General features: G+C 42.5%; 1 protein-coding gene across 4 annotated transcripts in view; it reads left to right on the forward strand.

Annotated features, from left to right (window-relative positions):
- Nucleotides 1-1,701: 1,701 nt before the first annotated feature.
- Nucleotides 1,702-15,111, forward strand: part of evla (Enah/Vasp-like a) — a 41,114-nt gene continuing 27,704 nt past the window's right edge. Inside the window, exon 1 of one of the 4 annotated variants that reach the window (XM_085257246.1) lies at nt 1,702-2,142. In XM_085257246.1, coding sequence (XP_085113372.1) covers nt 2,138-2,142 — 5 coding nt within the window. In that variant the 5' untranslated portion in view covers nt 1,702-2,137. Of the gene's footprint in view, nt 2,143-5,302; nt 5,642-10,004; nt 10,480-15,111 lie in introns of those variants that run through there. The other 3 variants (XM_085257245.1, XM_085257244.1, XM_085257248.1) reach the window with 3 other exon arrangements.

The raw sequence follows: 15,111 nt of genomic DNA on the forward strand, positions 1-15,111 counted from the left end.
TGATGTTTTGTCTTATATTTTTCACTTTTCTCTTTTTTATTTGTTTAATTCTTTCTTTGACATGTGGCTTTTGTTTTATTGAAAATTCTAACAAAGGAAATCCACTCACAGGGACTATAGAGTGGAAATTGAAATCAGTTAGTTGTAAAAACAAAAAACAAAAAAAATGACAACAACATTTCACTCTAAAGCAGAATACAACATTTGTAGTTCCTGTAGACACCCTGGAGGGCTAAAATTGCCCAAATCAAAAATAAATAAATAAAAATAATAATAATAATAATAATAATATATTAAAAAAAAAAAAAAAATATATATATATATATATATATATATATATATATATATATATATATATATATATATATATATATATATATATATATATATATATATATATATATATATATATATATATATATAAAAATAAAAGGTGGAATTAAATGCAACATAAAATAATTAATACATAAATTAATAATTAATAATTGGATAATAAATTCAATGCTAATATAAATGTAACTGGTACATGTACAAGCTCCAGTATTCTTTGTTGTGTTTTGCTATAGGTCACGAAAAGAAAATGAGACAATCCCTTTTAAGGTCTTCTAAGTATAGAAATGGAAAAAATCATTCATTGTAGCCCATTGGTAGGTGGTTGCTGAGCAACCTCATGATATCATAATGCATAATGCACGGTTGAAGTTTTGTGGAGGTAAACAGGATGCCACTGTCGTAAAATTAAAAAGGACAGTGTGCTTTAATAAGGCATTGTGCGTGCATAAATTCTTAAAACAGATCATTTTAGCCCACTGAAAGGTGGTTGCTAGACAACGTGACAATATCATAAGATCTGATATAGATAAGAACCTTCAGGGATCTAATGCTGTGTCCACACTGGAAGCACTTCACAGCAGCGTGATAACTTCAGGCAACTACGGGAGAAATAAACACTGGGGATGCAAAGTGAGCGGAACCTCACATAAGTTTTTCTCAACTTGTGAGTGATTGAAGAGACTACCAGTGAGGATTCTCTTGACTAACATATGACCTGATGACTTGGTAGTAAACTTGGTAGTAGTACATTAAGACAATTATTTTCCACCACACCAGCCAAGCACCTCAGTTCTCTATAGCAACTATTCGAGGGAGTAATTTCTGTTAAGAGCCTGAGGTTAGTTAGAAAGAACAAAGCTGACCTCATAAAATAGTTGGAAAAAATTCAATAGAAATTAATAAAAGAAATGTAAAAAGCAAAAAAATATTTTAAGAAAATAATCATGTAAATGCAATGATGCAGGGCTGAGATAGATTGTGGTCGCCCGACCAGAGATATCGCTACCTCCAGGACGTCGGGCTAGCGATTTTGCGAGCCCTGATGCGTAAATCAATAAATAGAATGTAAAATCAAATTGGAAGACGAATAAATAGAGGTTTAATTAAACGGTAAAGAAATACACAAGCAAATCAAAATAAATATAAATTTGTGTGTGTGTGTGTGTGTGTGTGTGTGTGTGTGTGTGTGTGTGTGTGTGTGTGTTTACTAACAATCATTTGTTTAGTTAGCTTTATTTTTGGCTCATGTGGGGCTAGACCAGACTACTTGTTTGCCTGCTGAGACTCTGACGGGTGGGGTACTTAGGGGGCGTCAGTTCCCTGCATGTGTGCGTCTTGGCCGCAGGTGGGCAGCATTGAGCCGGTCGGCTCGCACCCCCTCCCCTCTCCCTTTGCACGCCGTATTAGCATTTTCCCCAAAATCTGTCCATCTCACCAAAACACTCCGAATGGGAAGAAAATATGGCATGAAGGAGGCGGCTGACGACCACGGTTCACCGTCTTCTACCGAGCGCGAGCACCGACTGAACATGGACTTAAGGACACGCGGCGTAAGCAGCAGCGCGTGCGGAGAGCAGAGACAACGGAGCACAAAGCGGATGGAAGAAAACGCTCGGGTTGTCGCTTAGCGTTTCACGACCCATCCTCAGCCTGTGATATCGCCACAGACGCGCAGAGAGGACACAAGGTGGAGGCCGGCGGGCTGCTCCGAGCCTCACACGAGGGTATATACTGAAATAATAGCGGGACGTATTGAGCAGCCTCATCAGTGCCATCAGCCCCGGTTGAATAAAAGAGGAGGAAAATGAGGTAAGCACCGTATCGTGCGCTGTCATGGCAGATGCGCAGCGACACGGAGCCCTCTCCGGGGCTACATCTGCATTTCCACAATAACCTCGCTGGAATGATCATTTACTGAATAACTGCAGCATCTTCTCATATTTTATTGCCAGTTTTTCCTCCGGGTGCCCACCCACCCGGCCTCATCCCCTTCACCCACCTTCCATACGTGCGCCCTTTAACTGTGCGCTTTTATGTCATATTGTTAAATGGCGAATTATCGAAATGACTTCTCCGCTTTCCACCCCCCTCCACCCCCTTCTTTGTCACCGCCGGACCCACCCAGCGCATTGAAGGCAGGATTCAGGCCAGGTTGATGTTGTCATGGAAACGACAGCATCATGTATTTCCCTACATAAGCAATTCGGGTGCACCCGGTGAAATGATAAAAAAAATAATAAAATACTGCTTTCGTTAAATGTGATTGATGCACCGCCGGGGTGAGTGGCTGCAGGAGGGGAGTGTGTTGGTGTGGTGGGTGGGGGACAGGATAAATGAGGGTGCTTATAACCGTGGCAAGAGGAGGAGGAGGGTGTTTATTCCGGTGGTTGCTAGGCAGGTTAACAGACCCCCACCCCCTCACCCACTTCCCATATACACCTACAGAAACCATGATGGTTGCATATATGCATACTATCCAGTCTGTGGCTCTTTTTGAAGTCATTCTACATCTGAGCTTATGGGCGGTATTTTGAGCCCTTTCCTGGTTGTGCTGGTATGCAGAACGCGCTGAGGCCCAGATCTTCTTCTTCAGCAGGAGGAGCAGCAGTCTTTATACTCTGTGCTATTTATGAAGCAGTCCTTTTATGTTTCCCCCTTCCTGCCTTAGTTTGACTCCTTCATGTCTCCGTAGCTGCAGTCAGCCTGCACCATTCCGTTTTACAGCCTCAGATTTACTCTGACAGCTCTCCTCAGATACAGTGCACTCTCGCTCTGCTTTTCCTGTAGCTACCGGTGTTGGTCTGTATCTTTGTGAGAGAGTCTGCTGAGAGTCTGTGGAATCAAAAAGGAAAAGGAAAAAGAGAGAGAAAGGGAACAAAAAATGGGATAAATCATATTTGTGAAGTGCTTCTGTTTTTTTATTTCCAGTCCCAATAATTCACCGTCATCCTGTAACCTCACCCAGCACAAAGCCAGTGGCTCAGCTGCTCCAAGACGTAAACATGCAAGATTCATATCTTCCAGTCCAGTCAGATGAGCACGCCGTTTCCTCTTTTTCTGTAAAGCAACGCTGCTTGTATCCCATCCTGTGTGTTTGTCTTCACCCGAGGCAGATCTGCTCTTTGACTCAGGCCCAAAAGGGAAGTCTTAAATCTCCACAAAGCATCAGCGAGGGGCGACCTGGCTTTTATTTTTGCAGGGTTAAAGGAAAAAAAAAAAAAAAGAATTACATTCAATGGGCCCATTTGTTCAACCTCGCCGCTTCCATTTGCTGCATTTATGTGAGGGTGCGCATGCATTCATGTATGTGGATGCCCATGCACTTGCACATAAGTGTACACACGAGAGTGGAGTTATTTTTAGAGATTTCATTAAGGGGCGCTTCTTCTCTACCGTCAGTCTAGACCTGGCTGTTTCTGCATGCTTGTGCGTGCGTGTTACGAGTAGGCAGAGTGGATTGGGAGGAAGAACCGTGAGCGTGCATGTAGGCGTCTGTCCATTGCTATTATAGGACAGGATTATTTCTGAAGGGCTCGTTGTGGTGATTCACTGTGCAAAAAGTAGAAAGAGCGAGTGCACTCACTGCAAGGTAAAACGCTGAGTTATGCCTCCTACTGCAGGCTGCTGCCCTCTGAGCTGATCAGAGAGCAGCTCCACGAGAGACGGCATCACCGCAGCCACAGCGCTCCCATTTGTGATACAATGATAAAGCCTGGATTTCAGGGGAAAGGAAAATGGCTTTTAGCTAGCAGTAATAGTGACAACTGAATATCACAAATGATTAATTGACTCTCACATGGCAGTCCTTTATGAATCTACCCTTATCTGGTTGTTTTCTATCTGCTCCTGTACATCATCCATAAGGCTGTGTCCTTTGGCGTGGTGGAGGTCAAACAGGTTCAGCCTAACCTTTAGTCTCTCCATTTTCACTCCCCAAGGGTTTCGCTAGATCCAAATATTGATTAGTATCAATTCCAAGGCTGGTATTGGTATCAGATCAATATTAACTCTCCAAAAGTAATCAATCAATATGGACGATACTTTTCTATCCTCTAAGTTCAGTATGTAGCCCCCTGGATTGTGTTAAATAATTCTTACATGAAATACAATAAAAGCTGAAAAGTGGAGTTTTTTGTGTGAACTCATTACTGTGGAAAGTAAAAATCACCGTGATTTAGTAATCATTAAAATGTCTTCAAAATCAGCAAACTGATGACAATGATTCATCTTATAAATCAAGACACGCTGCTCTCTTCTTAAAGGTTAAAAGTTCTGGTATCAGTATTGGTATCTGGCCCTGTATTTACTTGCAGTAACAACATTTTAACACTTTTTTTCTGTTTGTTGTGGAGTTCAAAGTCTGCTTGAAAGTTTTCGCTTAGGCCTCAGCCGAATGTCACTAATCCTGGATGCACATGAACTCAGACCTTCTGGGTGCCACTTTAGAACCCCGGATCCGTTGTGTGTTTCTGGCTATTTTCTTAAATCCATAAAGCTTCCTAATCTTTCAGTGAATCGCTCTTTGTTTGTTTCCTACACCTCGGCTCACTGCTGCAAAGAAGCTTAAAAGCCTTTAAGTTTGCTCCTGCCAGATGGACCGGCGTTGGAGGGCGAATTCTGATAAAAGCCACAGGGATGCCGCGAATATTACGCCACATCGGGGAAACTTTTGTTGCTCGTTACGCTCTGTTGTTCCTGCAGAGAACGGGAATGTTGTGTCCATTATGATATCTGAGCTGAATGAATGAACTGTTGCTGTTGTTTCCTCTTCTGTAGTTAATTAGTGATAAAAGGCTGACATGCAGAATCTATTTAAAGCTCCGGTATAGAAAGGGGAGTGTAAAAGCGCTCCTGTTTCCAATACAGGCTAACATGTAATTTCCATCCAGTGGAAATTATTCCTCGGAGGTTGAAAGACGACGACTCGGTCCCCGAAGCAGAGGGAGGTGACTGGTCTGCGCTGGTCACATGTTCTCTCTCTCTCTCTTGCATTCCCTTACTCTGTTGCAACACTCCTCATCTCTCTCGCTCACTCCTTCCCTCCTACTCTCTCTGTGTCTCATGCTCATGACTGCCTTGCTGGCGTAGTAGATTTTTTCTCTTTTTTTAAACTTTTTTAGAGGGATGTGAAGAGGGGAAAGACTGAGTTGACTGCAGCAGAGTTGGACAGCATGCGTATTGCTCTCTCTTCTCAAGGTTGACATTTCCCCCTCTCCTCCATAATCTCCCTTTTTTCTACTTCCTTCCATCCCGTGCTCGAGGACTGTGCCCTCTTCTCCTGCGACATGTATTCCCTGGACGACTTCGGGTAAGGCAAAATGACTCATCAGTGATCGTCTCTTCTCTGTGTTTTTGGAGTTGTGTGAGTAAAGCTAAGGTTGGCTTTGGGTTGTGCGGTAATGATGTAGCCTCCTTCACTCTGTGGTGTTTCTGTTTGAAGCCTGGCTCAGCTTTCAGACCACACAATCTGTTTGCTCCTTGAAACAGAATTGTGCGCCTGCAAGAAAAACCCCTATTTCACCAAGCCCGACATGCCGCTGAATATGTTGAATTGGAGGAAAAGCTTGGAAAAAAATCTCCTCCAGGAGTTGCTGACTTTCTCTCCTTTCCTTTTTTCCACCCCTCTGCCTGTGATTCTTTGGAGCCAGCTGTTGCAGAGAAGTCTGATTGGTTACCCTCTAGCAGTCTTTCATTGGTTCAGTCTTTTCCTGGCAAATAAAGGAATGAGTTTCTTGCTGCCTGCCATTGAATCTGCTCAGCTGCTTACTCTTGTTCAGGGACTGATCCCATCTGACTCGTTGCATGTGCGTGCGTTTGAGAAAGGAAGTCGAGAAGAAAGAGATAGAAAGTGTTAATCTGACTGGCTGATTGAGTGAGACTCTCAAGAGAGGGTATAGTCCAGTATAATGTGGCCCTGCCAGATTAGAGCGGGTCATGGCGATTTGTTAAAGCACAAATACAGATACAGAGCCGAGTGGGGCAGAAGAGATAAGACTGATGGTTTACACTTGACCGCGTGCACTCTAGTAATCTCCATCACAGGGAAGATCTCTCAGCATCTCTCACAGTATGCTCACTATTTATGACAGTGTCATTCTGATTGTAATGTGGAAATAAAAACAAAAGTTGTCCAAAACGTAACCTCAAATTGTGAAATCAAACCTAATGCTCCGTTTTTCTACCGTCCAGACCTCGGCCCATTCTTATTCCCATCAACGACACAGGATACAAAGAAAAATACGAGCTCCGCAGGGTTGTATATTATTCTCCGGCTGAGAATGTTAATCAATCTGAACAGGCTAACGCTCGCTCTGTTCTTCCTGTGTTCTCGTTTGTGTAACCTACAAAGTATTTTCTCTCCAAACGGAAGCGGCGGATCCCTTTAAGGATCAGGATTAGTGACGGTGACGAGGACTGGAGAAGGTGGAGGAGAGTGGTGGGGGAAGGGTAAGACAGTGAAATGTGGGGTTGCCATCCATATTGTACTGTATGTGATCACAGTCGGTTAGCCTGAGGCCCAACTGGCATCTACAGGGTAATGAATAAGTGATGGTATTATGGAGGTCAGTGTGCTGATTTTACACATTACAGATGATCCGCCTGAATCTTTGTATGTACGATGAGATTTCCCAGTGTCGGTGGTTATTTCAGTTATTTCACTGTTCTCAAACATCGTGTGATGACGAGCTAAAAGATGTGACTACAGTTAAGTTACTGTTTCCCTGGCACAGAAAGAGGAACAGCAACTGGTATCTCAGGAGTAATGAATAAGTTACAGTATTATGGGGTTAGTGTGGGAACACTATTGACTATCAGGCAAACTGTTCATGTTTCATGATTAGTGCATCCCTGGTGTCGGTCTTTATTCAGCGTATATGAGAGTAATGTTGTGAATCATCAAACACCCCTTGACTATCACAATACTTCACCTATTGAGGCTTCTGCTGCACTGGAAGCCTCAGTAAAAGAATTTACTGCAATTTTTAACATTTTGCAATAAAATATCACCTTTTTTTAAACTGCAAATTATAATTTCGAATTTTAACTGTTAGTATATTTTTTTTTTTATCTCACTTCAGTTATTTGAATGGGGTCAGTTTGGCTATTACATGCAATCTGATTGTGATGATGCAGCAGTTAACTGTGATAAATCACTGAAAATAATATATCTGCTGTTGTGTACATGGACAGAAATTCACATTTAACTTTCACATTTGCGCTCTGCAGCCTTCCTGTTCCAACAAGAATAAAACCAGTTGAGTGGAGATTTTTTCAGACTGGCAACACGTTGGAAATCTGTCTGTATCTTTGAGTGTTTGCAGTCAGTCCAACCAAGACTGCGACTGCAGAAAGGTTGCCATCTATCAGGTATGTCAGGAAGTGCTGTGTGGCAGGCAGGAGTTGGACCCAAGATGCAGGCACTCAGACTCGAGGGATGAACTCAAAAAACTCAGCTTTATTTGCTGACAGGGGAAAAGCATACAAAACTAAACTACACAGGGAAAATATAAACTTACACTTTGCAGGGAGGCACACGAGGAAACACACAGCTTGAGGGACGACACGACACTCAGAGAAACACAGGGTTTAAATACACTGGGAAGTAAAGAGGGGAATGAGACACAGAAGGAGGGCACAGCTGGGGGAAATCAGAACTGACGAGACAAGGAAGCGTAAGCTGAACACATTCATATAAGACACGGACCTTCAAAGTAAAACAGGAAGTATAACACAGAGACGCGAACTTGACACGGTAGAGACAGCAACTAAGAAACACAGAGACATAACCATAAGGCAAAGAACCAAAAAACTAGAGATGATAAATAATACACAGAGGGAAATCCTGAAACACAAGAAGCTCAAAACATGCGAAGACACAGACCAAGAAACGCCGACTTTACACAGAACAAAAGGGGGCACAGGAAAACAACAGGGGCAAACTAGAAACCATAAAATAAATCACACAAGTACTCGACAAAATACAAAAATCACAAAAGAACTAAAAACGCTGGGTCAGGAGACCCAGGATCCTGACAAGGTAAGGCAACCTTGATCAAAAGTGCTTGTGAGTGTGCAGTGACTTCAAGCTCTGGGAAACCATTTAGTCACCAATAGTTGCAGTCGGTCACAAAATGTGAAAAAATTCAATAAAATCATCAGAACGCTGCCAAGTTTTTGTGTAGAGGTAAGAATGTTCCTGTCTTATTTTCCCTCATGTGACTGAGCCATTAGCTTACTCTGATTAGGAGGTATTTTAGTGTCCAGTGTTGGATGGTTAATCAGTTCATTTAATGTAAGTTTGCTCAGCTAACATTAACTCAGGCTGGTGATGCATGAGATGAGCCCTCTGTGTAATAAAACTCCCAGACTATTTAATTTAATTTAATAAAATTTAGATATTTGGTGTCCCTGTATCGATACAATATTGTCATGCAAAATATTGCAACACTATGCTTTAATTGCTATCGTCCTATTTTTTAAAATAAATATTATTTTGCTGTGGCATACATTTATTGGAAAAATCCTAAATAGAAAGAATAATAGCACCCTATGATCACTGTGAATGTGTCTTTTTCTTTCTAAGCAACAATGTGGCCTTCATGTTTGATTTTCGATGCGCTCACTTTCCCTGCAGCAGTTTAGCTCTTTCCTATTATCAGTTTATAAATGTTAGTGAGCAGGCAGTGTCTCCTCCTCTGGGCACAACAGAGCCTCGTCTGCCACAGATCGAGCTTGTTAACATTTACCCGTCCGGCCACAGAAACGTCCTGCGGTCCAGCTGGGCCATCTGAGCCGCACACGAGCCAAGAGTAATTTCACTTGGCATGGCTGTTACCCCTGAATAACAAATCGCTGTTGATCGTGACCCCGGTTTAACCAATGTCAACGTGACACAGAGTGCCCTGTCACGCATCTTGGTGGTGGGTCTCTGTCGTTTGGGTTGTTTGCTCTCTGAGCGGCATATGATGTCAGCCGTTAGAGCCGAGCGCATGTGAACCAGAGAGGTCAAAGGGTAATGCTCTGTCATCTTAACACTGGACTGCTGTCAGCCCAAGGTTGTGTGGATTTGTGTGTGAGAGCTTGAGAGGGAGATCGTTTATTTGTAGCCTGCAGGACAGCACACAGTGGACAGGGTCCTTTGCCAGAATCAAACCGGGAACGTTCTCTACCTCTGGTTTTATTACATTTGGATCGAATACTGCCGCTCCGCTCAACAATAACACCGATGCCTTCCAAAATGCCCCCACCTCCCTTTGCTGTCTCACCCAGGGAATCTAAACCAGATTGAGCGTTAGCTTGTGAGTTATTCAATAGCTTTTAATGGACATTTAGCACATACACACGCATGCACGCACACACATGCACACACCACCTCCAGTTAATGTGCATGCCCCGTGAGTGTTCATCCACTGTCCTCAGAGGTGGAGGACATCCCAGTCAATAGTAGCTGACCACAGTATAGACCACTGGTTGTTAATTCGGGCTCGGCTTATTTGGGTAGCTATGGCAACGGCAGGTCAGGAGGAGGGGCGGTTGGAGATAACAGCAGGACCCCCCCCCCTTCATACGTCCAGTAAACTGTAGTGTGTGTTTGGATTTGTTAGGGGAGGGGGGGGTGCTGCTGGTTGAGACGGATATGAGGTAATCTCCCTTGGGTTTTCAGTACAACAATAGCGCAGAGGTTCAGTGACAATCGCACATTCACAATCGTGTGTTAGGGATCGCTGGCTGGTCAGTGACTTCATCTCTGCCAGTCTGTCTGTCCGTCATCGCCTTTGTTCCTGGATGGAGGGGCCATCCGTCTGGATGTGAATGCAGCACTGCGAGAACTCGGGAATGTTCTAAATCTCATTTCGCTTCTAAGTGGATGATTTTAGTTACTCATGCAGCTGTTGCTCTTGTGCGTAATTTCTCGCAGGCTTTCAGGAGAGGATTAAACCGCTTTTAATAGGTTAGAGTTTAAATGTAACGCAGCAGCACAGAAGGGAGTTTGTGTTATAGAGTGACGCTGCTGCTGCTGCTGCTGCTGCTTTGTTTTGTTTTCCTGTTGACCAGCATGGACATACACCGGTTGCAAGCGCTGCGTTACTGCCTTCCTCAGAGTGTCAGTGACTCGGGATTGTTTTACAGCCACATCGCTGCCAGGTTTGTGCTGACACTTTGTTTGACGTCTGTCTGATCATTTCTACTTCCTGTAAGTAAGTCAGTGAGGATGAAGGGTGAAGATAGGAAGGAAGATGAAGGAAGGATGTCAAAGATGATAAAAATAGTTTGGGATGAGTAAAAAAAGTCTGATTGTTTAGTCGATGAGGTTTGATTATCGTCCACAAAGAAAGCACTGTAATATTCCAGCAGCACAGACGGACAAATCTTTCCCTGCTGTATTTTAATCAGAGCTGAAATACTAATCTGTCATCTTAATCTGGCCTCAGCAAACTGACACAGAATGGAGGCTATTTTGGATTAGTTATTGTGTGCATGGAGAATGTTAACTTTGCCATAAAGGTGGAATGAATCAGCTCTCTGTTTTTATGTTAAAAGTGCACAAAAGTGTGCAAAGTTTTGACTCTGATGTGTTTTGATGACTGTTCGCCTGATTGCAGCATTCCCATCAAAGCCAGAGATGCTGCCAGAAAGATGTGGTTCAGCATGTGCACGTGATGCGACGCCGAGCATCTTCTTTATTCTAAACACGCTGCAGCTTCACACAGAGCATCTCTGAATAGCAGAGCTCTGTAAGGGCTCTATACATGTTTAATTCACACACGTGTTAAAGACTGCTTAGCTTCCGGCTAGAAAGGCAGCCTTTCAGGCCAGTGCACTTCCCCCCTCTCTCTCCTGGACGATGAAAGATCGAGGGAAGACATGGAAAAAGAGAGAAAGAGGGATATTTGGTCGCTGCTGATGTTCCAAATGAGAGCGGTAGGATCAAACAGCTCTGTTGGCTGCCTTGTTATCACGAGGGAGAAGAAGAACGAAAGGGGGAGGCTGGGGGTGTGAAAATAAAGGACAATGAGGATTTTATGACGAGATGTGCAGCCGCTGCTTAAAACTGACTTCCCGTCTAATACATGCAACTCCTGTTGTGTCTGCTGCAGCACTGAACACTGAAAATGCATACGATATTGTGAGCAATGTTAAATTTTTAAGTAAGAACGGGCATTTCATACAAAAGTACTGTTTCATATTCATTCTAAACTGCTCTTCAGAAATTGTCCCCCGACTCCAAACTCCTCTCAGATGGATATGTATCCTCGTGGTAGATTTATAGCTCCTTATTTTTCACACACATTATTGGCTTTTCGTCTGGTTTGAATTGAAGATTTATTTGGGGGTATTTTAGCGTTTATTGGTGGTTGGGACAGTGAAGCAGATAGGAAAGGAGGGGGAACAACATGCAGGAAAAGCCTGGGGTGGAATCAAACTCATGTGCCACAGTGGCCTTGTGCCACCTACCTAAGCCAGCCAACCCAGGACCTGAACTCTATATTTTAAGATAGGCAATAGTTGTGTATCTGTTTCTATTTATTTTTCTTATAATTAATTGACTCCTCGAGTATTTTAAAATCATTTTATTTATTTGACCTGTAGAGGATATTCATTTAAACCTAAACCTGAATGAACAGGGAGAGAAGTGGCAGTGATAGGGGCAGAAACACAGACTGACGAAGGACACCAAGTACACAAAATATACAACATATAGATATCAAGTGTAATAAGCAAACTGTCTGATCATTGTTTATGTTTTACATGGCTCTGAATGAAAAGGATTGTGCTGCAGAAGGATTCAAACAACTGAACCTTTTCCACAGAACAACTGGGGCATTTGGCTAAGAACATAAGCACATTAATGCAGTTTGAAATTAATGCCATTAAGACCACATCACTCTGTTCTCTCTCATTTAGGCTTAGTTGCATTTTGCAATATTGTGCAGTATTCGTATATGAGTGGGGCGGGGGTCAGATAAATGCCCTGTGATCTATTAAGAGTGAGGCACAACATGATGGATCTGGGATGTGAAAGCCTTTGTGAATCGGCTGTGTGCTGTTGCTTTAAAATAGTCTTAGTTGTCTACTTAGCGGGACTGTGATACACGAGTTCAAAGGTCTTTTGAATAAGTACACCTCTGCTGTAGAATTAAATATATGTTACATTTGTTTTTCAGATTTCCAACTCCATATTTTTACTCTTGAACTCAGGAAAAGTACTTAAGGTGTTTTCACAGCTACACAAAAACCATCCTTTTCTGGGTGCAGCTGTCTGTAAAAAGCCCGTTTAGCTCCTCTCCCTTTAAGCCACACTTTTTCCGATTGGTCAACCCTCTGTAAAAGGAGATTTAAAGAGCTAAACAGCATGTGGGCGGGGCTCCAGGGCTCATATATTAAGGATATCCGCTCTCACTGACATCATACAGAGACAAGAGTGAAAAAAATCATGTCTGATACAGATTGTTTAGAGCAGTCTAAAGCCTGAGCTTCTCCCTCGTAGGCATTATTTGTACACTTACCCTCATTTTTTGAAAAACGTGGTCCATATTTGATATAATCTTCCATTATTATGGGACTAAATCTGTGACGGACATTAAAGAAAAGCAGAAATGGTCCCTTTAAGAGTCAGATTTGGCATGCTTGGCAAAATGCAGACAGCAAAAACACTGTAATTATAACTCTGTGAGTGTGTGTCACTCTCATTTATTTTTAATGACTGTGCTCCATATAGTTTAGTAGCAGTGTTAGGTTACATGCGGCAGTTACTACAACCCCTGCAATCTGGCCCCTGCCTCATATCTCACTGCATCCTTTAAACAGACTAAGTGTGTATAGCTTGCCGGGTTACCAGTGACCCAGCTTCACACTGTGTGTGAGCCACAGTGAGCTTGTGCTGTTTTTAGTTCCTCGGGCCTCCTTCCCTGCCTGTGCCTGTGAACACTACTTTCCCCCATGGAGCAGATTAGAGGTCTTGTACGAGAGTTAAGCCCGGGTTAATTTAGATTTAAGGCTGCAGTGAGGTAATGATCTGCCTGCTATGCTCTGTCTCTAATCCAGACAGACCTCTTCCTTCTGTCAGCCAGACCCCTTCACCCACTTAAACACACACACACAAAGAGAGAGTGGCATCCCGTCTCTAAATGTATGGCTTTGCCCTGCTCTAAAGCCACGGGGGCTATAATCCTCATTGTGAGCATAATAATAACACTAAACTGGATCCTTACTTTACAACCAATCTCTCTGTCCCTGTTTCTGGCCCTTCACTAAAAATATCTGTTACCATGTAATGGTGTATGTACACTATGGGTACCATAATATACTGTGTGTGGGTGTATAATTATGTATTTCTCTTCCTGTTTGGAAAAAAAAGGGGCAGCACCTCACATCACATCATAAGACTGACTGCCTCACCCTTAACGAGAAGATACTAAGAACCGAGGTGGATTTCTGGCTACTGTGCATGGTGTTAGTGGGTTATGTCTCTCCTTGTAGTTACAATTAATAATGTTTCAATGGAAACTTTTACAACAGTGGTTGCACTGTTGGTTGTTTGACTTCCTGACCTTTCCTACAACCAAATTTCCAATATGGGAGCAAATTCCTCTGCAGGAATGAAACATTTTTCACTTGAGGCTACTAATGTTTATTTCCCAAACATCTCCCTGACACTGACTGCATTTCTTTATTAGCTACAGCACCAACAAGGGATGCATAAAGCTGTGTAATTATCACTTCTGCTGCCTCTCTGGGTGCTTTATTCTCTCTCGGCTGGCTTTCGTTGTGCGGGAGGTTATGGTGGGTTTTTGTTTTTTTTAGGCTACTTAATTAGCATGAAATGAAACTCATTAATTGGATAGATTAAGCTGTATTTGTGGCACCTCCAAGTTGCAGTGAATGATAACTGATGTGACAGTTGACAGAGTAATTAAGTGAGATTTATGGTGACGTGAAAGGCTGGGGGAAAGCAGAGGTGCTGAAAAAGACCTCGGGTATGATAGCATGGCATGTGTCTTATGTTTGGTCTCACTGCTTCTCCTTTTAGTTAATTAATTTTAGATAAAAGTTCTCCCGTATTATTAACCATGGCCAAAGTTTCAAATAGTATCCTCTATTGTGGTACATATGTAAAAATATACAGTAGGGAGCTGTACATTTTTATAGTAGATTACTGTTTTTTTCCCCTGCCAACGACAGAACTAATTGGATGGAAATGTTTAAGCACAAGTCATTAATTCAGAAGTGTTGTCATGGTTACTGCAGTCATTTTAGTTTTGCTGTGATTGTTGTGGGCGTGTGATGTGGTTCCCGTTGATTACGTGCCTAAAAATAGTGTAGAGAAAAAAGTGTTATAGTTTAGCTAAAAATGGGCCACCGTGAACCAGAGTTCAACTTAGAGTAGTTGTTACCAGAGGTGGGACCAAGTCATTGTTTTGCAAGTCTCAAGTAAGTCTCAAGTCTTTATCCTCAAGTCTCAAGTCAAGTCTCAAGTAATGTCAGGCAAGTCAGAGTCGAGTCTCAAGTCACTGGTGTAAAAGTCCGAGTCAAGTCACAAGTCTGAAACTTTGAATTTCAAGTCCTTTCGAGTCTTTAAAAAAAACAAACGAAAAAATAATGTTGCAGTTATGCTAAATGTAAATATTAGACCATGTAATTTTAAAATCTGTGTTTTTCTCAACACATGACAAAATAGTGAACTTAGAAAATATACACAAATTGTGAAATTGCACCTCTTTAAAATGCAGCTCAATTAAACCTAGCTCCAAGAATAGTTTTCACCGACGGTTCTGA

Source organism: Mchenga conophoros, linkage group LG19, assembly GCF_057382185.1.
Source record: "Mchenga conophoros isolate Kocher_MC1m ecotype Shallow Benthic linkage group LG19, M_conophoros_male_GT1.1, whole genome shotgun sequence".
In the NCBI taxonomy this organism is placed as follows: Eukaryota; Metazoa; Chordata; class Actinopteri; order Cichliformes; family Cichlidae; genus Mchenga; species Mchenga conophoros.